At 34.2% G+C, this 23,747-nt stretch overlaps 2 protein-coding genes across 13 annotated transcripts; both read right to left on the bottom strand.

Annotated features, from left to right (window-relative positions):
• Positions 1-288: 288 nt before the first annotated feature.
• On the bottom strand, positions 289-2,199 carry LOC110821647 (putative pentatricopeptide repeat-containing protein At5g59200, chloroplastic; the record flags this gene model as incomplete). Its single annotated transcript, XM_022051566.2, is given in 3 exon segments — positions 289-1,000; positions 1,002-1,394; positions 1,396-2,199. Coding segments are annotated over 3 exon segments (1,500 nt in total), but the record flags the coding sequence as incomplete, so codon positions are not given.
• Positions 2,200-2,510: 311 nt separating this feature from the next.
• LOC110821847 (uncharacterized) lies at positions 2,511-23,262 on the bottom strand. Of its 12 annotated transcripts, none has more exons than XM_088215806.1 (7): positions 23,011-23,262; positions 21,815-21,871; positions 19,414-19,682; positions 3,965-4,136; positions 3,522-3,620; positions 3,265-3,416; positions 2,511-3,160 (listed from the first exon to the last, which is right to left on the bottom strand). In XM_088215806.1, exons 3-7 carry the CDS (start codon positions 19,422-19,424, stop codon positions 2,782-2,784), a joined length of 813 nt encoding a protein of 270 aa, XP_088071932.1. In that variant the 5' UTR covers positions 19,425-19,682; positions 21,815-21,871; positions 23,011-23,262; the 3' UTR covers positions 2,511-2,781. The 12 variants fall into 12 exon arrangements, with proteins under 12 accessions (XP_088071932.1, XP_088071930.1, XP_021907500.1 ...); XM_088215804.1 differs by lacking the exon at positions 23,011-23,262 and adding an exon at positions 21,346-21,526 and having other exon boundaries at positions 21,815-23,004; XM_022051808.2 differs by lacking the exon at positions 23,011-23,262 and adding an exon at positions 21,346-21,526 and having other exon boundaries at positions 19,414-19,677; positions 21,815-23,004.
• Between the last annotated feature and the right edge of the window lie 485 nt (positions 23,263-23,747).

Raw genomic sequence — 23,747 nt, 5'->3', positions numbered from 1 at the left:
ATTTGTCAACTACTCCTTTTAACAAATCAAATGGAATCCAAAAGGGAACACACACCCTGCTGTCTTCAATTCATATGAACTCTATTAATTACATACATGCTCTTAGGCAACTGAAGCTAACAAAATTTGTTGCATGGATTTCGATTAAATTGTTAGATTCATGTAATAATTTCTCTGTAATCAAGCAGTTCAATTGAATACTAGCCAAGTAAATATTAAAATTGAAATGATTTTTAGAATCCTCGATTCTCATTTAAGAATATATGTACATATATGACCCAAATGAGATTCAAGAAACTTCAACATTCATTTATCTCTTCTCATTCAAAGATTCAAGAAAAATGGTGAATTAGTTCTTCTTACCTACGTACATCAAACTTTGAGAGGCGGTGAAGTGATTCTGCTAAGGAGAAGAAGGGGCTCTAGTTAGTTACACATTTACATCATATATACGGACTTAATTTTACCAACAATATCTACACAACTTTCCAAATTCTGAAACCTATTCCAATCCCTTACCATTATCTTCTCCTGGAAATCCTCAAAAACAAGCTTTATTACCGAATGACAGTCACTGCAAACTAAATTATTCACAACCCTTATCTCCGTATCTATTTTAATTGAGATCAAATGATAATATATGGCAAGCCTCGTGTTGTATAATGCTAAGCTTCACTCTTTATCTGTATTTTCAATGTCATGCAAAACCACCTCCATTGTCGGGTGTATATCCTTCAAGTTGTCGTACCTGGTTCAACTCCTCCAGCTTTCTGTAGATAGCTTCTCTTTGTGGGTGCCTCCGATCTCCCAAAAGAAACTCATGGATTTGGTTATTTACTTCAATGGAGCTGCACCCTGGTTTTTTCTGGATCCCACTCTCCCTCATTTTTGCTCTTACTTGAGCTGCATCTTTCCATTTCCCCGATGAAGCATAGACATTTGCTAGTAGAATATATGTTGATGAATCTGCATTCCCACAAAGGAGCAGTTTTTCTGCTATTTACTTCTCCGAGCTCAAGGTTCCCATGGATTTGACAAGCACTAAGCAGAGCTCCTAACATGATATGGTCTGGTTGTATCTTCATGTTTCTAATAAAATGATACGCCTCTTCGAAGCATCCCACACGACCTAAGAGATCAACCATACATCCGTAGTGCTCTACCTGAGGTTCAATACCATAATCCCTCGCCATAGAATTGAAGATCTCAAACCCCAAATCCACCAAACCTCCATGACTACAAGCATTTAATACACCCACAAAAGTGATATTTGTTGGTTTAAGTCCTTGCCTCACCAGGTCTTGGAATACCTCAATAGCTTCAGTACACTTACCATTCATTGCAAGCCCTGAGATCATTGTGTTATAGATAGTGACATCTTTTTTTGTCATCTCTCAGAAAGATTCGTTGAGCCTCAACAATATCACCGCAGCTCGAAAACATGTTGATCAAAGCACCGCCGACAAAATGACTGAGCTCAATCTCATGCTTCCCTATATACGAATAAATCCACCGTCCAAGCTCCAAAGCACCCAAATGCGAGCACGCAGATAAAACACAGACGATAGTGACTTCATTAGAACTGGCGTTTTCTTTTTGCATTCGCCTGAACAGATTCAATGCCCTGTTCGTTTCTCCATTCTTAACCAATCCATCAATCATTTCAGTCCAGCAAACCATATCCTTGACCCGAACCCGATTGAAGATACCAGTTGCCTCCTCGACAAATCCATGTTCACAATAGGAAGTTATCATGACTGTTGATGCAACTACATCATCCTCAGGCATTTCGTCGAACAACTTCCGTGCAGCTTTGAACTCTCCGCACATGCGGTAAGCCTCCAAGAGTTTCATCCTTATTGATCGATTTGAGCCTAACCCTAGTTTCAAAACCCGGCCATGAATTTCTCTACTCTCCTTCAGAGCTAACTGACGCCCACGGGCTTTTAAAACCGAGGTAATCGCATATTCATCTGGTACGAGTGATTCATTGATCATTTGACAGTATAAACGAATCCCATCAGTGTAAAAACCAGACAACACAAATCCGTCGATCATAGCAGTGTAAAGATAGATATTTGGGTTATTGTTAAATTGAAAGATCTTGAAGGCGTAGTCAACGGAGTTGAAATTTGAGGAGAGGCGAATAAGCTCGAAGATGACGAAAGGGTCTTGTTCATAGCCGTTTCTTACGATTTGAATTTATAAGTGTGTTGGAGTGTCCTACAAAGGACACTGACGCGTAGCTCATTGGCGTACCAGTTTATATTCCACTTCTCTGTCTTCTCCCGTAACCGAACCTAAAGATGGTAGCACGAACTTCATTTCCCAAGGTTTTTTTTTTTTTAATTTTTATTATCTATCCTTTTTTAATCATTCACTTGTTACATTTTCTTAAAATACAGATTATTTATATATTATGTCTAAACTAATAGCAATATATTAGATTAAATCTTAAAATGGAAAAAGCATTACTAAATTATACTTCCACAAAAAAAAAAAAAAAAAGATTAAAAAATCTACAAATTTCCATTAAACCAACTCTCGGAACAAACTAATAAAGAATACAATGAATCATTTTGGTTATCAACATCTGCTTCTGCAGCAACACAAAAAAATTTTAAAACTTTTTTAAAGTTAATTTGAGTCCAATTTTCCACCAATTTCAGGGAATACAGTAATTCAAACCAAAGCTATTTGAAGAAAAAGAATTTTTGTAAAGTCAACTAGAAAAGAAATAACTCATGTATCCTACTCCAGATCGATGAGAGCACAAGTTCATCAGTTTGCAGGAGTGTTGCTGAGCCAGAATATCAACGGAAACTGGGCAAACGCAAATCCGACCAACAAATAGTTATTCTTGCTCGAGTGGTAACTCCTAACCTCAGCAAACAGAGTTCGCTTCATAGTCTTCACCAAGAAGATGCCCATGCACAAACATGTCCATACAACTATCAAGTAATAGGCGTAGCTTAGCGTGATTCTTCCAAGCACCGCCATACACATTCCCGTGAAAGTATATCCAGCATATGCCACTGTATCCAAAAGAGGTGCCTCTCCACCCCCAAGTGACAGTATAGAGAACTTCAGAAGCATCACTTGGAGAAACCAGCCAACCATTCCTTTAACAAATTGCCAATTTAAAGCTTCTGGGCTAAACCTGATTGAAATAAGATACCATGTGTTTGATTACTAAAGGCACGGGATAATTTAAGATAGAAAATTTTAATTAAATAATCACAATGTCGACCACCCAAGGCTTACTTCCCAGAGAGGCCCAACGAGATGCCAGCAAGAACTAAGTAGGTGGCAAATGCCATGAATGGAATGTATAAATCAGGAGCATTGATGTCATTAATTGGAGGTCTATAGGAAAGCCTGCCTCCAACTGGTTCTGTTATCCTTGTCCAGTGCCCCTAAGAAAGCAAGAGAAATATGAAACCTAATTCATTGTTTACCCATTGCTTGTCGTTTCAGATTGAGGGACTCATAAGAAGATTGAGATTAAAAACTGAACTTACTCTGTGAAAAAATGGAAATAGAACAATCTTCAGTTTGTTTCTAACATAATGGTCGTTCACTTGGAAGTAGTATTGAGGATCGGAGAAGTACTTGCTTATCTGTTCATTGAAAAATTGTTGTTCAGAAACCCTTTAAGTTCTCGTTAGAGAAGAAACATTTTTTTACATGTATATGAAGCTTTCACAAATCTGGCCTTATGAATACATGGGTTTCTTTCAATAGTTAGAAAACAGGGACAGTAATGAAAATTTAACTAATCCTAATCCAGTTGGTGGGCAATCCGTATAAAGCTTATCACTTTTCTCTTTCGATTTTGAGCACATTGTAGTTGGTACCATTGACTAACATTATATCTAGGAGAAGTATTCAAGACCCTCAAAGACCAAATATTTCAAGTCTAATATTGACGCTGCAAATTGTCTAAGCTTCACCTGAAACTTACATTGCTTTGTACATACTCAGTTCCTGATCCAAGAATTTTCCCTCCATAGGCACCCAATCCCCCTCGAATGAATCCAGATCCAGCTCCAGAAAATGGATTTCCAAATGGACTGGATTGAGTGTTTAATGCTGGTCTTGGGCCTCCAGATTGAAATCCCAGGTTCTCATGCATTCTGCAATTGAGTCAAAACGTATAACTCCCACCAAAAAGGAGAAAAAAAAGAGTATGACATATCTAGTAGAATGTTTCTAAACAATAGGACTAAAACAGCAGTTCTCCCGACATTATTATTCTCTTCCAATTAGTCTAAGACATAGAGCGATACTGTCACAATGGAAGGCCCATTTAATAAATTTGTTGAGAAAAATATTAGGCTACACAAGAAATTATTCAAAGACTTCAAAAATTCTATAATTTCATGATTCAATTTCATCAAAACCCACGGTGCAGCCAGCATTACCAATTCTTTTTTTGTCTTTCAGCAGTACAGGGAATAAATCATTTTTTACCAGAAGAGTCGGATCATGAGCAAAAAAACCCAATTGCTTCTCACGCCCTTCTACAGTTCCTGTGCATTTCAGCAATCCTAGATCATCAAATGAAGCACAAGGATATACATACCTACACACATATATGTGTATATAGCTTTTACCAAGCAATCCCAGAATTCCATAAGCACAATTCTACAATTTTGGTTTCTGTGCTAACATTCCCCTCAACATTACCAGAGAACTAATCCCAATCATTAACTTAAAAGCAGAAACTAATCAAATCACTCTCGCATTTTCATTCCCAATTTCCAGTTCAATAAACAAGTCGGCAAATTTTTACCCTTCTTTTGTGTTTTGTTGCTCCTTAACGCACACCTACTATTCGATGATAAACCGAAATCAAATACACTGGAACCCTTGCTTCCCTGATCTCATTTAGGAAACACGAAAGTGGGTGTCAATAATCCGTGCAAGCCACCGACAAGAATCCACGTTTTAGTTTTAACCACAAACCAACGGCAAACATTACGATTGTTCCTGCGCAACCGAACAAAGCTCCGAAGAATTTGCTTGGATTTAAAAAGAGATGAAACAAAGGGAAGATGCAAAGAGGGAAACAGGAAAAGAAATGAATGTTCTGAGATGCTACAGACCAACGAAAAAAAAAAAAAGTCACAGAAGAGAGGAAAAGAGGAGGTGATCAGACCTGACACTGGTTAGCAATTGTTGTTTTGCGAAGAGAAAAGAATATTCTGAGAGCTTTAGGACAAATATATTTATAGGTTTCTTTCTTCCCCGATCTGCTGTGCCAATGAGATGACACGAACAATGCCTTTGAGCCTCTCGCAAGTGCCAACACGTGCCATCAGAGACACCGCCAACCAGGAGAGTAATGAGCAGGAACAACCAAGCCCCAGTACGTTCTTTTTCACAAAATTACTTACTTTTTTACATTTTTTTTATAAAAAAAAGGTACTTTTTCACTTCGAATTTTTCTTAATTTAAAAAAGGTCATCTATCTTTATTTTCTTTCATATTATAGAATCAAAATATTCTTACTTTTTACAAGTTTGATATATATATATATATTATATTACATTTTAAAAAAATACATTTTTATTTTTTCATTACTAAAGTACTTCACAAGAATTGAACTAGAAAATAGGTTTAACTACATTTCTTTCTTGTCTTATTTTTTTTTATGGTTGAGCCTTTAGATGCAGAAAAGTCAAACTTCAGTTTTTATAGAAAATTTAGAATTTAAAAGGTGGCATGCTAGCTAAACCTTTACATTCTTGAAAAGATTGGCCAATTCATCCCCTTCAATCTCTACATTACTGCGCAGACAGACCACAGTTTAAGAACTGGAACCAAGGCTTCACCATTTTCACCACCGACAGACAACATCTGCTACAACATAAGATATTACAGCAAATATTGTGGATTCTATGAAGGTTATGCTCAAGTGAATTTGTTAGATGCTAGTTTCTCAAGATCCGTAATTGTTTACAACTATACGAGCAACTTGCAATAAGAAAAAAAAAAAATTACCACACTCAATAAAATCTTCTTATGTTCAATAGATTTACATATATCCGTCACGATTTTTCTTGCTTAAGAGATTCAATTGCATAAAATAAAAATTTTAGAATTTATATGCAAATATTATCAATTTATAAATTATATAATTTCAAAATTAAAAGGAGCATGTTTAAATCATTAGTAAAAAAATAATTGGGCATGACTACCGTTCTCTTGTGGCTTATAGAAATTAACAAAGAGTAAAACGCACTACATAAGCAGCATTACTTGACTGTGAATGATCAATATACGAACAAGAAAACATCTTACGTTCCAAGGGAAAGAAAACGAAATATAAAAAAAAACATCAATCTCATATCATAGTTACGGGAGTTAATTACCTATCTGTCTTCTACATTCCAGGTAACCAGAAACTTGTATAAATCTCAAACACAAGAAAAGTGTCATCCGAGTGATCAGCAAACTTGACAACTTAATTTGGTTCACTAGCAACTCAAGCCAGTTATAGCAAGAGCACTAACTAAATGCAACTCACAAATGAAACAACTTTCTGAATGGCATGCTTGCTTGCCTCTGTTAAAAATATTACTTAATTAAATTCTTGAAAAATAGAAGAATATGAAAGGAAGCGCAGAGGAAAAATTGCAAAAAAATAAGAGTTTTCTGCTGTAGAGAAAGTGTTTGTTTAACATACATTTTTCATTAATTTCATACATATATATATACAAAATGGAATAAAAAATTTGTAGATTTCAACTAATCTTACCAACTATGATACATATCATAATTTAAACAGAAAAATATGGAGCTGAACAAAAACATGGAGCTCCATTCCTATTTAACAGTTGTTATCAAAAGCTGTTAATAAAAGAAAAAAACAGTAAACATAAAGTTTGAAGAAAATAAAATTAACTCTTTCTTCCATGAAAAACTCAATCTTCAACACTTTTACTTTGAGTTTTTTATTGAACAAATCAAGTTTAACTCTTAAATATTCAAATTTATACTTAGACAGAACTTTAGTCAATATATCAGTAACTTGATCTTTGAATTGCAATATACCAAATGAACTTCACCATCCTTCACAGCTTCACGAAGAAAATGATACTTCACTTTAATATGTTTTGTTTCTTCCATGTTGAACTGGGTTATTTACAATTACAATGGCATATTTATTATCCACATAAATAACAGTTGGAACCTCTTGCACCATATTAAATTCATTCAAAAATTTTCTGAGCCATATAGCCTGATTTGCTTGCTGCTGTTCTATATTCAGCCTCTGCAGTGGACTGAGCTACAACCTCCTGCTACATTGAAGTCCAAGCAAAAATAACTAACCCAAATGAAAAAACAAATCCTAAAGTACTCTTGCAATCATCTAAATTTCTTGCCCAATCACTATCAGAATATCCTTACAATGCACCACTTTCTTCTCTTGAATACCAAATAATATAACCAACCGTTCTTTTTAAATACCTCAGCACCTTTTTTGTTGCTCTAAGGTGCTTTTGACTAGGTGAATTCATAAATCTTGATAAATAACTAGCTGAGAACATCAAATCTGGCCTGGTAACAGTCAAATAAAGGAGTTTTCCAATCAACTTCTATAAAAACTTGCATTTACTTTCTCAGCTTCATCAAACTTTGACAACTTTTCACCTGCAGAAAATGGTATGGTAGTTGATTTGCAATTCTGCATTTTAAAGCTTTTTAAGATATCTCATGTATACTTTTTTTGAGAAAGAAAAATTTCATCATTAAATTGCTTGACCATACCAAAGAAATAAGTCATTTCCCCAATATCCGACATCTCAAACTCTGTCATTATATGTTGTTTAAATTGCATCAACAGCTTTAAGTCTCCTCATGTCACCAGCAAATCATCAACATATATTGACACAACAAGCTGATTGTTGTCATCAATGCCCTTCATGTAAAGAATTGCTTCAGTTTCGCTCCTCTTAAAATCCATGCTGATCAAATTTGAATCAATTCTGGTGTACCAAGTTCTAGGAGCTCGCTTAAGCCTATATAAGGCCTTCTTTAGCTTATACACATAATCACCATCTTCGAAAACCTAAAAACTTTGTGGTTATTCTACATAAATCTCTTCTTCCAAGACTCCGTTTAAAAAAGTTGACTTCACATCTAAATGAAACAGCTTCCAACTTTTCTTTGCTGCAAGAGCTGCAAGTAAACCTTATTGTTTCATGTCTTGCAACTGGTGTAAAAGTATCACCAAAATCAACTCCTGCAAGCTGATCATATCCCTTCACCACAAGTCTAGCTTTATACTTGAAGACTGACCCATCAGCATTAAATTTAGTTCAGTAGACCCATTTTACCCCTATCACATTCTTGTTCAGAGGTCTTGATGTGAGCTCCCATATTTCATTCTTGCAAATTGTGTCAAACTCCTCCTACATAGCCATTTTTCATTTAAGATACTTTGAGGCTTCATCAAAGTTAGATGGTTCTATAACTACTAAGTTGCATCTCTCATAAATTTCAGCAAGTGACTTTGTTTTCTTGGTAGGAGTATCAGCAGTAAGATCTGAATCAATATCACGGTCGCTTTGTTCATGTTGAACAAAATTACTTGGACCCGATATAGATTCGAAAGCAACTGACCTTCCTCAATTTTTTTTATTTTAACTTGTTTCTTCTCCCAATCCCAACAAGTTTGTTCATCAAATCTTACATCCCTACTGACATATATTTTACCAGAATGCACATCATTAATTCTATAACCTTTGGTCTGTCCTGCATATCCCAAGAATAAACCAATTTGAGCTATGTCATTCAACTTGGTCCTCTTCACAAAAGAAACAAGTGTATACCAAATTGAATAAAAGATTCTTAAGTGCTTTACTGAAGGCTTTGAACCACTTCATGCCTCAATTGGAGTTTTTTTTTTAATTGATCTGGTGGAAAGTCAGTTAAGCAGATAAACTAAAGTATATACAGATTCAGCCCAAAAATTTTTGGGCAACTCCTTCTCTGACATTAAGTATCTGGCCATCTCCATTACTGTCCTATTCTTTCTTTCTGAGACTCAATTTTGCTCAGGTGAATAAGCAACAGTAAATTGTTACAATATACCACAATCATCACAAAATTTTCTGAACTCAGCTGAAATATATTTACTGCCATTATCAAACCTTAAGTTTGTTATCTCACATCCATTTTGCTTTTTTAAACACAGAAAGCACCTGACTCTTACTTGAGAGAAAGTAAACTCAGGTCATCCTTGTAAAATCGTCTATAAACAAAATAAAATATTTATTACAGCTTAAAGAAGCAACACTCATAGGCCCACAAACATCAGAGTAGATTAGTTCAAGTTTTCTTATTGCACGAATAACTCCACCAATTGAAAAATTGGTCCTATGCATTTTACCATACTGACAAACTGCACATACTTCATCTCCACCAGAAATAATAGGCATATCACTCACCATACCATTCTTCTGCATCAACTTTAATGCATCAATGTGATAGTGACCAAAACGTTTATACCACAGCTATGTTTCATTATTTTTAATAGATAAGGCAATTTGATTCACATGCTTCCAACATAAAATATAACTATTATCAACTTTCTTAACTCTCACAACCGCAACATTTGTAGCATCATATACATGGTAACAATCATTTCTGAATAAAATTGAATATCCTTTGTTTTGCATCTGAGCAACACTCAATAAATTTTACTGTAGACCAGGAATAAGCAAGACATTAGTAATAAATTTTGTACCTTGTTTAGTGTAAATTGGCACTGAACTTTTGCCTTGAGCCTCCACAATCATCCCATTTCCAAGTTTCACTTTGGTTCTACAGCTGGAATTTAGACTAGAAAATAGTCTCTGATCTCTAACCATGTGGCTTGTACAGCCACTGTCAATATACCACATATCAACATCACGTACATAAAGATGTTGAGTAACCATAAACAAATGGCTCTCCTGCTGTGTCTGATTCTTCACAAAGTTAACTTGTTGTTGCTCAGTAGACTATTTTTATTGTTGCTGTGAATTCTGTAATTTTTTATTTCTTTTCCAATAAATTTTTGCAGTGTGTTATGTCTTTTTACAAACTCTACATTGCAAATTCTTCCAGAATTTACTCTCCAAATGCCCACTCCTGCTATAAAGGCTGCAAACAAGAAGTTTTTCCTTTTTATTTGACTCTTTTGAGCTTTGCTGCTCTTTTTTTTTAGGCTCAAAAGACTGACCAACTACTTTTGATATTATAGCAACTTGCTTTCGCTTTTGTCTAACTTGAAATGCATTTTCTACAACATCATCGCTTCTAATAGAAGTTCTTTGCTCTTGAGCTTACAACTTACTTATCAGCTCAGCTATTGTCAGCTTTTCCAGATCGCAAGTTTCTTCAATCACTAAGAGTTTTGATTCAAACTTTTTTGGAAGGCTAATCATCATCTTTTCTACTACTCTTCGATCCTTGAAGTTCCCTCCAAGCAATCTGATTTGATTCATCAGATTCATAATCTTGGTAGAGTAGTCTTTAACACTTTCACTTTCTTGCATCTTCATCAGCTCAAACTCCCTCTTTAATGTTAATAATTTTACACCTCCTATCTTTGCACTTCCGACATACTCTTCCTTTAAATAATCTCAAGCTTTTTTTGCCATTCTAAACCCAACCAATCTTGGAAAAATATCTTCTGATATAGATAAATGGAGAATAGATAGAACTTTGAAATTCTTCATGGAGCGCTCTGCATATTGAGGAATTTGTGTTAATGTAGAATCTTCAAGTAAAGGCACCCTAATATTATCCTCCTCTACAGAAGCCCACAAGTCATAAGCAAGCAAATACGATTCCATCCTTACAGCTCAATAATCATAATTTTCTCCTGTAAACACTAGTGGTGCAGGTAAGTTCACATTCATGGTCATTTTCTGTCAACTTGATGATGTTTAATCAAAGAACAAGCTTGCTTAACTCTTCACAGCCCACAAGAACAGCAGCTCTGATACTACTGTTAAAAATATTAGTTAATTAAATTCCTAGAAAATGAAAGAAAGTGAAGAGGAAAAATTGCAGAAAAAATACAAATTTTTTGCTACAGGGAAAGCATTTTTTTGACACACACTTTTCATTAATTTCATACATATATATATAAAATAGTATGAAAAGTTTACAGACTTCAACTAATTTTACCAACTCTAATACATATCATAATTTAAGCAAAAAGATATGGAGCTGAACAAAAACATGGAGCTCCATTCCTATTTGACAGTTGTTATCAAAAACTGTCAAATACCAGAAAGAAACAGTAAACATAAAGTTAGAAGAAAACAAAATCAACTCCTTGTTTCATAGAAAACTCAATCTTCAACAGCCTGTCCATGTTTCTTAGATAGATTTCGGAGATTAAAATACTGATTTCATGGAAGGAATCAAAAGAGAGTGTGATGATATGAATTCAGGAAGCTATATTCCTGATCAATGTACAAAAGAAACCAAATTCTGATGAGACAATGAAATTAAATTGAATGCAATATGCATCTATAGAACCTTGTAAGCAATATTTCCAACTACTGTGGACAGACCAAGCAACACAGATCAAACATAAAAAAGAACATGCAGCACAACTCCACGTATTAGAAAAACAGCTATCATGAGAATATGTATATGTATGTTTATATCTATACCTAGAGAGAGAGGGAGAGGTTCATGGAAATATTTACAGGCAAACAAACACCGACACAAGGCAGTTCTTTTCATTTATCTATCAAGTCTCACCATATCCCTAATTTCTTCTTCGTCCATAACTGATCAATCATTAACAAAATTTCTTTGAGCATGGTGCTGATCAGGTCCCTGAAGGCTCTTCAGAACCAAGAAGATGCCAAGGAAGAGCACTTAGATACCCATTTATATGTACTAAGAAATAGATGTCCAAAGTTGTGTCCACTTTTTAAAGTTCAAAGGTTCAAGTTGATGAACTATAAGACCCTACTGTTAAGTAGTGATACTAGAATACAATAAAATTGTTGTCTCAAAATCCGATCCAGTTTTATGCTTGATAAATAAACTACAAAACTACATTTGTTGAGGTAAAAATTTAGATAAAACTTGAAAAAACTACTTGAGGATGTCATTAGTAGTCCCAAACCTATAAAATTGATATGCATCAAATTTCAAGGGAAAAAGTTTATAAATCAGAGACGAAATCAACTATGAAGCTACAAAATTTAAATTTAATAACATGGTTGTCCATTTTAATATAGACATATTTTTCAACACGCCAACCACATATAATTATCATCATCCTCATCAGTCACCAACCACTACCATTAGCGCCCCAAACAGCTAAGAGCCTTAACTCACTAACCAAACAGGCTTGATAAGAGTCGTGATCGATCACCCAAGTTTGTCTAGTCTCATGCACAATCAACAATCCGATTCTCTGCTTGCAACTGAAACTAGGCACTACCAGCTTGCAACCTGGCTGCAATACCTCAAGCCCAAGCAGGTGATATTTCTTTCCCAAATTAATATATATATCTAATTGATGAGGTTTATATAAATGTCCATTTCACTGATTATTAATATGTAAGTTGATCTTAAATTGTTATTAGGTCCAAAAGCTAAAAACTTCTTTAATTCTACAATAACTAAGTAAGCCCACGTTACACACAGATTAAATAAAGATATGTAAACGTAAATAATATATTTATTATATTACTATTAATATAAGTAAATAATGCAAATATCTATTAACTTAAAGATGGGTAGGCCAAACATTTTAGTGTTATTGATCCATATTATCAAGACGAGAACTTGCATTCTAGCCTATATTTTGAACCTATCATCATCCAAGGACATTGTTCATCAGGTCATTCTCCCAACAGCAATATCCTTTGCATCACACAGGTGGCCATTATTATCAAGCACAAGAACGAACTTGGGATATTCTTTCTTGTATTTGGACCATGTTGCCTATGGCTATCCAATTGATTCTTTATCAAATAAATCAATCCCAGATAATGTAGACCACAAAATTTAAAGAATTTCTCTGATATGTTCACAGTTTAAAGGCTCTTCAAGGATCACTTTTTTTTTTTGGATGCTTGGGAGGAAGGCATTGAAGTTGAGAAGATGGTGATATTGTTTGATGATGGAGGTTATGTGACCCTGTATAGATGTAATACCCATGAGTAGGAAGTTAATCCTATTACAAAAAAGTTACGAAGGAAACACTATAATTACTTATGTAATCTCACTTTTGAAAAAGATCAAGTTGTTCAAATAAAGAGTTCTTTCAATCTTCTTTCAAACTCTTTTAAGTACTTTAGGTGTGATATCTATATATATGCGATACATAGATTTTATGCCCAAAATCCTAGGTAAACTAATAATAATTGTTCTGCATTAGTTAATTTTAAAGCTAAAATTCCTACATCCAAAATTTACAAATCCTATATGATGTGAGCACGAATGATTTAATCTATTCAAGCAACCAACCAAGTCAAGAAAGGAAGTAGTCTCTAAAGAAGTTAAAAGCCCATGGGAAATCTCTTCCCACTCATGATAAACTTTTTCCCACTCAAGAGATATTTTTCTCTCAAGAAGAAAAATTTCTTTTTCCTCTCCATATTTTTCTCAAATGGCAAAAAAGAAGCCAAGATCAAGGAATTTTGAAAATTCATCAAAGGAGAATCAAAATCATATTTTTCCAAGTTTTTCAAACCAAGATCATATCTTCCTAAAATGGTATATTCATATGTGAGGAAAATCAAGAGAGATCATGGAAAAATTTTAAACATTTATCACAAGATTATGGATGGATTTACTTTCTCAATGAATCAAAAGATCTCCATTAAATTAAGATATTTTCAAGAGATTTTTCTTTATAAATAAAATCTTCCTAAATTAATCAATTTTTCAAGAAAATAGGAAATTAAATCTTCAACCTTTAAATGAAAATATCTCCATAATCAATTAAGATATTCTCCATTTAAAAAGGTTTCCTCATAAGGAGACTACATCTATCCCTATTTTAGTTGTAATTCTCTTAATTTTATTTGTTTTCTTATTCAAGTTTAAAATTAATTTTTTATATAATTTTTTTACAACTAATTTAACATATTTATTTTCTTTATAATGCATATGACCTACATTATAAATAGTTTTTCAATTTATAATTGTAATAATTCAAGTTTGAGAATAATAAAAACTACAAAGTTTTCATTTTCAACTAGTGAGATTTTTTTCAACTTTCTTATTAAATGAGAATTGATTCAACTAATCAAAATAAATTCTTGTGACATTTTATCAATTCTTCTTGAATTGATTTCATTTATCAAGATTTCATCATGTGACAATTAATTAATTCAAATCATCATCTCAAGTATTTTAGTTGACATTCACGTATTGAATGTAGGTCAAGTAGAGAGGATTAGTTGATCCCGCATTACTATATCCCAAAAAGTCTCAAACCATCAAAAAGAAAAAGAACCAGCAATGGCAAACTCCAAAACAGTCGCCAACTTACGTTACTACCATCCACCAACCAATAGAAGGTGACTCACACGACCACCACTGGTGACCCCACAGAGTTCTACTCAGGACCCACATAGCATGAGACTCAAGGATATCTTCATGATATCAACTTCGTTTTGACTTTTCAAACCAGGTATTGACTATACTGTGTCTTTCAATACCAATTCAGCCCTCCAGACCATTTTTCCAATAAACCATATTGGTTTCCAAGTTTTCTGTCAGCTCCATCAAATTCACACTTAATTATCTTCCTAGAAAAGTTAAATATGTGAAATATTAAAAAAGAGAATGATGAGACATCATTCATCTGTAGTTAAGTAGAAGCAGGCAGCAGTTAAAGTGGAGGAAGATTGGAAAGATTTCCTAACTTTTCAAACACTATGTCAAGAACCTTGCTCATGGACTTGAGAGATGAATCGATTAAGTAGAATAGAGATAGGAAAGAAGAGAGAGGGAGAAAGGAAACCAAGAGAGAAATTTGAATTAGAATTTGAACTTCAAATTGATTGTGCTTTCCTTCCCACAAGTGAATCATTTATATAGGTATGGGTTGCGTGCCTTTCAGTTGGGCTTATGGGTACAACCAAATAAAAAAAAAAAAAAAAATCCATGCTGTAATTGAAGTACAAAATTACATTCTTTCCTCACAACTATTTACCCTTGTACCGTTCTTTTTTTGGTACACCTTCAACGGCTTCCTTACAATACCTTCCCCTCAAATGACAACCCTCTCCTCAAGGATGAGATTTGAAAATTAGTGACTAATATAATCATAGTCTTTCCAAGTGCAGTCATCATGTGACCCTAGGAAATTGAGACACGTTCCACTTCGTGATCACCACGAAAAATAGTCCTACATTGCAAAACTCTCTCGGGTTGGACACTGGGTACATGTTAGCAGTTGAGTTTTTCTTAAACAGTGATTGCTGAAGTCAGGAAATTATGATTATTTTTTCTTTATTCTGCTTTAGTTAGTAAGTGGTAGTTGAAAGGAATGGGGAAGCATGTTTTGAAGCAAGAAAATCAGCAACTCTTGCTTGTTTTGGTTAACAAAATGATGTGTTTTACTTGACTTTTTGCTGACAGCTTGTATTTGCTGTAGCAAAAAATCTTTCCTTAAAAATGCTATATATATGTAAGACTGATGAACTACAATATATAGAGTTCACTTTTTGTCTCTCACTCTGCTGTATTCTCTTCTGCATTTTTTATCTGCATGTTTTTGCTCTCTTTTTCTCACTGCAAACCCACACATTCATATTTAAATTGTTGCATTATTCTCTCTCTGTTTTGAAATTACAAACACAAAAACAGCAAGCTTTTGCCTCCAACAGTACACCCTCCTAGTTGTTTGTCGGTAGATTTTCCACTCTAATATTTTTTTGAAAGAAAAGTGTGAAGTATATTGATGTAGGCGCCAAGGTTGTGCCCTAAAAAGATATAACCAAATAGATTTTTCACCCTAATTTTTTTACCAGCATTGTACTTCTCTAACTCGGACCCATGAAAGATTCAGTAGATACGCGAGGATGAGGGTAATTTGAGCTAATATGCCACGTCTTACTTCCTATAGAACTTCAGAAAGACTATAGAATCTTTAGACAGCTTGGAACTTTCACCTTGTCAAACTAATCCTTGCGTAATGGTTGATCTTGAGTAACCCAAGGTCTTGTTCTTCAAAATTCTTTCACTACGATGAGGGTCAACATATTGTTTGATACGGAACTGAGCCTTCAACAGATGTTGTTTAATTACCTAATTAGCTTCATCCCTCTCTGTTGTGAAGGCTTTAACTGATTGTGAGGGTGAGAGTGGACTAAGAAGTTGGGTGGAGCATAACCATAAAGATCTTGGAAAAGGGTCATTTGCAAACTCTAGTTGTATGAAATGTTATTCCACCATTTAGCAGTTGCCAACCATTTTGCCTTCGTTTTTGGTTGTTGACTGGTCATGCACCTAAGATACAATTCTAAATATTGGTTGAGTCTCTCTATTTCGCCATCCGTTTGGAGATAGTAAGCGAAATTGAGATACAAGGTTTTACCCACGGCCTTCATCAAATTCTCTCTAGAAAAAGCAAGTGAATACCTTATCCCCACCAGAAATCTAGACATGTGGAATTCCATGCAACCGATGAATGGTGTCTATATATAGTCGAGCTACCCCTTGAGTTGTGAAAGGGTGGTGTAGTGGTATAAAATGATCGTATTTAGTGAAATGGTTGACTACCACCAGTATTGTATCCTTGGCTTCTGACATCAAAAGTTACTCAACTAAATCCAGTGACACATGGGTCCACGCTTGAGATAGGACTGATAATAATTGAATGTGTCCTTGTAACGTACCTTCTTTGTTTACATCGTTGAGAAATGTCATACTGTTGTATCTACTCACTAATTTGTTACTTTATCCCAGGCTAATAAAAGTGTTGTTTTGCATGCCCATAGGTAGCTTTAACTCTTAAATGACCACCTACAACTGAATTATTGCATTTATGCAATTATTTGGTCCTCAGCCCGACATTACCTCCAATATACCAACCTCCCATTGTAATCAATGATCTCCTTATGCAAACGAAATGGCCTACTATTGGGGGTACCAGAAGTTTCTCAAGTATTGAGTGAATAAAGGAGTCATTGGTGTAGTAGGTTAGTATTTCGGAAATTCATGTTAGGGTTGTTGTGATCATGTTATACCACGCCTCTGCTTCATTTTGCTCTTCTTCCCTTCTTGAAAGGGCATCTGCAATGTAGTTGATCAACCCTTGTTTATACTAAATTGTATAGTTTAGTCCCAACAATTTCATTTTTTCTCTCTGTTGAACCATGGAGTACACCAGCTGATCCAGGAGATACCTGAGGCTTTTTTAGTCTATTATGATAAAACTGGGTACCGCCCAACTAATGTCGCCACTGACTGACTGCATGTAGGTCTACCAAAAGTTCTTTCTCGTACACAGATTTTGATTGATTTTAGGGACTTAATGCTTTACTAGTGAAGGCTATAAATAAGTATTTCTTCCTGCATTAAAACAACTCAAATACCTTTATCACTAACATCGGTCTATATAATAAAAGAATCTACAAATTTTTGGCAGGCATAAACACAGGATGGAAGTCATTGCGAATTTGAGCGGTTAGAAAGCTTTGTTGGCATCCAGGCTCCCTAGAACCTCCCTTTTTTAGTAAATCAGTGAATGGCTTTCGATGATACCATAATGCAATATAATTTTTTTATAATACTTTGTCGATCCTAGAAATCCTCTCGAGTGCCTCCAAGGTTTTTTGTTGATAGCCAATTATCATAGTTTCAACTTTCCTTGGGTTTGTTTCAATCTTCCTTCGGTTTGTTTCCTCACCATGGCGGAAACAAGATTTGAATTGCAGGGCATATAGCTTGTGGACCCTTAATAGTTTCAGTACTTCCTTCAATTGTTTGTAATGCTCTTATTTATTCAAACAATAAATTAGGGTATCATCAAAAAAGACTAAGACAAAATTTGGGAGAAATACCTTAAAGATATGGTTCATGATAACTTAGAAGCTTACCTATGCATTGGTGAGACCAAAAAGCATCACCCTGAATTCATAGTGACCCTCGTGCATTCTAAAAGTTGTTTTGTAAATGTCTTCTTCCCTCACTCGTATCTAGAAGCAGCCTGCTCTGAGAATTAACTTTGAGAAGACCATAGCTCCATGGAGTTTAACCAGTAAATTATCAATGATTAACATAGGGAATTTGTCCTTCATGGTGAGGAATTGAGCTTCCTATAGTCAAAACAAAATCGTGAAAATCCATCTTTCTTTTTTATTCACAGAATAGGAGATGAGAAGGGACTGTGATTGGATGAAGACTGCCGAACCCCCCACTGGATTTCAGTCATTTATTCTATGACAAAAAGTCTTATTCACCACTGAAAGAGATAACTTCTGTTGTCTGCTTGATATCTGCTGTCCTAACCACCATAAAAAAACAACAACAGCAGAAAATCCTAAACCTCTATCACTAGACAAGTCTTTCATGAGAAGGCCAAACCTCATTGGTGATTAGAGATATGCACATGAGTCTCATGCGCCTTGATTGCAAGTGAGCATCTATATTATCTGCTCTATTTTGACCAATTCAGCTCCCTTTAATTTGATGCAGACCAATCCCAAAAGTTTCTTAGCGTTCCTACCCACTTTTAAGGTCAGATAGTCAGATTCACACCTTACAGTCACTTTTAAAGCATATTCGCTTTAGCTCACCAGGGAGTCCAATAAACTTTTTGTTACTATTCATCATATAATCTACCCAATTACATATTATATTTTATATGATATTTTTAGTTCCTATGGACGTGGAGAGTACTAATACATCCAAAATTAATTTGTATTAAATATCAATGTAGTATGCTAAACTTTCTCTCCATGATTGTTGCATATATGATAACTATTGTCCGTTAAATATTAAGTATGAAATAAATTTATTGGCCTAGGACAAAGGAACTTGAAGACAGAACTTAGACAATTTATTAAGAACTAGACTTTGAGAGCTTTAATGTCAATTAGTTAAAGCAATATCATGGTATCTGATTAATAATCATGAATAGTTAACTCAATGACTAAGTTAGGTAACTCACTTATAGGCACCATGAACAATTAAAAATAGAAAACTTAATAAATAGGAAAATAAGCTAATAGAAAGAACCGAGAGAATGCTTAGGAAAAGGAAATAAAATCTTCATTTTTTCCCTTATTGTAAAACTTTTCAAAATTTTATTTCTACTACAGAAAAAAAAAAAAATTAAATTGTGCTATTACTTTAAATGTAAAACTTCCTAAAATGTTTATTTTCCTTTACTAGTCCTACATCAAATTGTTTAAAATATAAACATACCTAAGCCACATAATCTCTAACAGGTGAGCCAATCAAAGTTTCCCTGATGGTGTCGATGCATAAAGATCCAAAACCATGCTTTTCACCTGACCAGCTAATCCGAGTCCAATATCCAACTCCACTACTTATCACCTTATGAAATTCTTTATCCACACAAAACATGCTCAAGCTATACCTCCACCAGGTCCCACCGTAGCTGTGTCCTCTTCTTGTAGCCCCTCCAACTAAGCCAAACAGCTGCATCCTCTCCTTGTATCCCTCCACCTGAACTGTACAGTCAACATCAATACACAAACAATACAGACCCAGTGGTGAAGTAAATAAATAAACTGTCTCTCCAACTAGACCATTCAACTTAATATGGCCCATTTACTAGTCTCGTATCCGAGCCAAATAGATCATCCTCTCTATTGATCCCCCATACTTGCCAACACATCAGCCATAGTGTTCCTTCCCTTATGCACATATATAGAATTTTTATATTTTTTCCAAACATAGTATTAATTCTCAGTCGACTTTTTGTCCTAACTGGAGTTAGACATACTCTTCTAAAATACTCTTCAACATAATCAATATATTTATTCAAAAAAAATTTCTCAACAGCCTATTCTCTAATCATCATCGTGCAAAGTAATCACCTTAAATATAAAATCTAAAAACGTAAGTGTGATATTTAGGTCCAAGAATTGTTCTCAAATTACTAATCATGGTTTTCCTCAAAAAAAATATTAATATTCATGGTACCATTAACGAGCACAGTTCACGAGTACTATCCACAATCCAGTGCCATAATTCCTTAGTAGGTAAATTATGTCAATGAAGCGAAGAGATCAAAGATATGAGGATAGAGTAGGAGGCAAGAATCTAGATGGCTATAATAACTACAAACCATAACAAAACATCATATTTATCTATGTTAAATAATAGAATGAATAACACCATAAATTGAAATGGGAAAACCAATTTTTTTCATTTATATTTGAATTAATCTCTTCTAGGTGTGACCAACATACTAAATAGCATGTAAACCCAAAAGAAATGCACAAGCGAGAAATTAACACACGAACTTTTCATGCGCGCAGTAAGGAATGGAATGAAACTTCAAGATTAGAACCTAGAATTTCAAGCTTTGATGCCAATCTAAATAATAGGTTTTATATGAAGACAAAGTTCAAGCTCTGATACCATGATAATATAATAGGTTGTCTTACCAATTATACTACAACTTAAACCAATTATAACCACCTACCTCTGATAAAGTTAGTATTTATCCACTTTCATACATGAGAATTTGGAGATTCAAGTTCCTTAGGCTCTCTACGAGAATATCACCCCCTTGTCTTTTTGAAGGAAAGGAAAAAATCAGTGAGGAAAAGACCTTTATGACTTGTATTCTAACATGTACATATTTCTACACTATGCTTTAATAACAAGCTTCCAATTGAAATATAAAGAAAACTATGCTTTTCCAAGCAAAGCATAGCTCATATCCTTTAGGAAACATCAGCCATATAGTTCCATCAGAAGTGGTCAACCACCAATAATATGAAATAGAGATAAAGAATTAACGAATTTGAATCAAAATTTATGCTATGTTTGGAACAAATAGAGAAATTTTCATGAAATTCATAAGTAACTACACATCCTATTCAACTAGAAAATGGCAAAAATCTTCCAAAAGATAATAAAAGTTAACCTCGTACAAAATTCAATATGCAATTGGAACAATGAATTCCAAATTTCATCAAGTACATGAAATTCCATAAGAGTTCAACTTATATCATCTTTAAATAAGATTTGTATCCTCTCATAGTTCAGTTAAGTGTGTATTTGCAAAAGAAATTGCACAAAATTTCTAAATTTGTTACAAACATATCTTAAGATGTATAAATCAGAATATGAAGTACAAATGCATTGAAGGTGTAGAATCACCAGCAAGGAGCCCATGGGCAAAAAATGCAAAGAGGAAAGCAAACCCTCCACCTGAACAGATTGTATGACAACGACATAGAGCACGCCCGTACACAATCATATACCTCGGATGAGTGATAACAAGCGTGCTCTCTCTCGTTGTCACCCAAATCCCAAATTATATAGGAGCATGAAGAAAACCCTGCAATAGTAAGGACTTGATTTATCATGACTTGGCAGAAAACAATGATCCAAAAAATTAAAGAAAGGTTTGCAAGTAATGGCTTTCTTATGAAGTATATGGGCAACAGATAATGAGTCCTTGGGATTAGTCTCAACACATGCATGAAATATGCCATGCAACTTCAAAACCACATTAAACCACATTATGACTGAATTAATAGGAAGAAAAGATCCAGATCCAAATTCCTCTAGGGTGACATTCGTTGTCCAAAACTGAAAAAGGGACCAACGGGAGGTACTAGCTTACCCAAGAACTCCAATTAAAGACCATGGATAACATGAACAAGGTCTCCATGCATGAAATCTGAAGACAAACAAGCGCACAATTTACACCAGTATCAACTAATTCGTGCATAAAAACAATCAAATTTCTTCATCACAGTCACTATGATGAAAAGAAAAGGAGAACATTCACATGCACAAAAAAGACGCATGAGAAAAAACAGCTTAATAAGAATGAAATCAAGCGATGAAAATCGAGTAAAAGAATGAGTATGATGATAAGATTTTTCAATTACGCAAAAACTTACACTCCATCATTGTAGAATCAGTAGCCACTCCTTCCTAATATACAGGCAAATACATAACGAGCAGGTATTACACAATATTCTATGTCAGCAAACAAAAAATATTGAAGGATTACCGCATGCAAAAGGCCCAAGACCATGAAAAATGATTGGAATAAACAAAGAAATGAAAACATTTCCAACCTACATACTCGAACCCTAAAAAAAAAAGCACTGATGGAAAAGAAAAGACGAAATAGAAGTTATTGTTCTAATTCTAACAATGCATAAAGTAAAACCTAAATCAGTACCAAATTCAAGAACTGATGAGAAGCTGCGGAACAAAAAGAAAAAAAGAACACAGTTCATGAAGTAAACATACATAGAAGTAATCAAGCTTCTGAGACTTGTCAAAACGCACTTAATTTCCTCATCCAAAAAAACAAAACAAAAAAATCAGTGCAAATTCTATAAATATAACCTAACACCATGTTAAGCGGCTCAATAATGTTTGGTGATCATGGTCATAGTTTCTTTATTTTTTATGCATGTGATGCCAAACCCTCAACTCCAACTGCACCTGATTCCAGTGTTTTGAGTCAGAAAGTTTAGAGACCAAATAAAAATAAAACAAGAAGATCGCATGTGTTTGTCGGAAACCACAGATAATTTCGTGAAGAAAAACCGAGATATAATTGGGAGAAAAAAGCTCCATAAACCACCAAGAAAACAAGCAAAACACTACAATAAACCCCAAAAAAATAGAGAACCGGAGAAATATAATTAAAAAATATATGAAAACATTAAACACCAAGAAAACACCCTTCCACTGAGATTTTCGGATCCGACTTCGAAGCCCAATTCAGAAAACCCAAAAAGCCAATCAACAAATTAAGCAAAAATGATGAGAAATTAAGGAAAAGAAAAGAGAACCCACCACTCGCCGGCTGCCGGCTGTCGCCCGATATTAATAAAAGAAGAGTCAAAGAAACGGAGTGAAGAAGAGAGAGACTGTAAGATAGAAGCAAACCTTGTGGTTGTGGATAAAAAAAGGCCAAATGAGAAGATGAGAAGGTGCTGATCCACTGAGAATCTTCCAGGCATTTGCCCGTTTTACGGCTTCACTACCCAGAAAATTAGGAATAAACGGAACAAAAAAAATTAAAAAAAAAAAGAAATAAAAACTATTATTAAGTAAAAAAATTTTGAAATTCATTAAAAAGAAAAAAAGTAAAAATTTAAAAAATAATAATAACATGTTTAGTACTAATTAGTTATACGAAGGTGTACCATTATCTTATCCACCTGTTTTTCTCGATCTGATGTCCATCATCATAGCCGTGTTAATCAACAATGGCTCATATCACGCCACGTCACACTCGTACCATACTTCAACACCACACGAAAGTACGACTTCCTTCCTCCTAATTCCATTAGGAGTAAAAAAATAAAATATAATTTATTTTTATTTTTAAAATAAAATCTAAAAATAACTTTTCTGTTAGAGTTGAATAATTACATTTTATTAATTTGATATTTTAAAATAAAAAAATGTAATACTAATTATAACCAATAATTTTACATACAGAATGTGTAAAAATTATAATTCTCTTCAATTCACATTAAAAAAAAGTATATAATGCAGCCCTAGATGTTAATATTTTTTGTACTTAA

Source organism: Carica papaya, chromosome 3 (assembly GCF_054855325.1).
Source record: "Carica papaya isolate Zhongbai chromosome 3, ASM5485532v1, whole genome shotgun sequence".
Classification (NCBI taxonomy): Eukaryota; Viridiplantae; Streptophyta; class Magnoliopsida; order Brassicales; family Caricaceae; genus Carica; species Carica papaya.
The sequence above is the reverse complement of the archived record's forward strand: the minus strand, read 5'-3'. Positions and strand labels throughout refer to the sequence as shown.

Bases quoted from the DNA above. Each gene is read 5' to 3' on its own strand.
- LOC110821847 (XM_088215806.1), bottom strand. The intron at 3,621-3,964 runs GTAAGTTTCAGG...TTCAATGAACAG, and splicing joins CTGAGTATGTACAAAGCAAT to ATAAGCAAGTACTTCTCCGA. The intron at 3,161-3,264 runs GTAAGCCTTGGG...TATTTCAATCAG, and splicing joins TCGTTGGGCCTCTCTGGGAA to GTTTAGCCCAGAAGCTTTAA.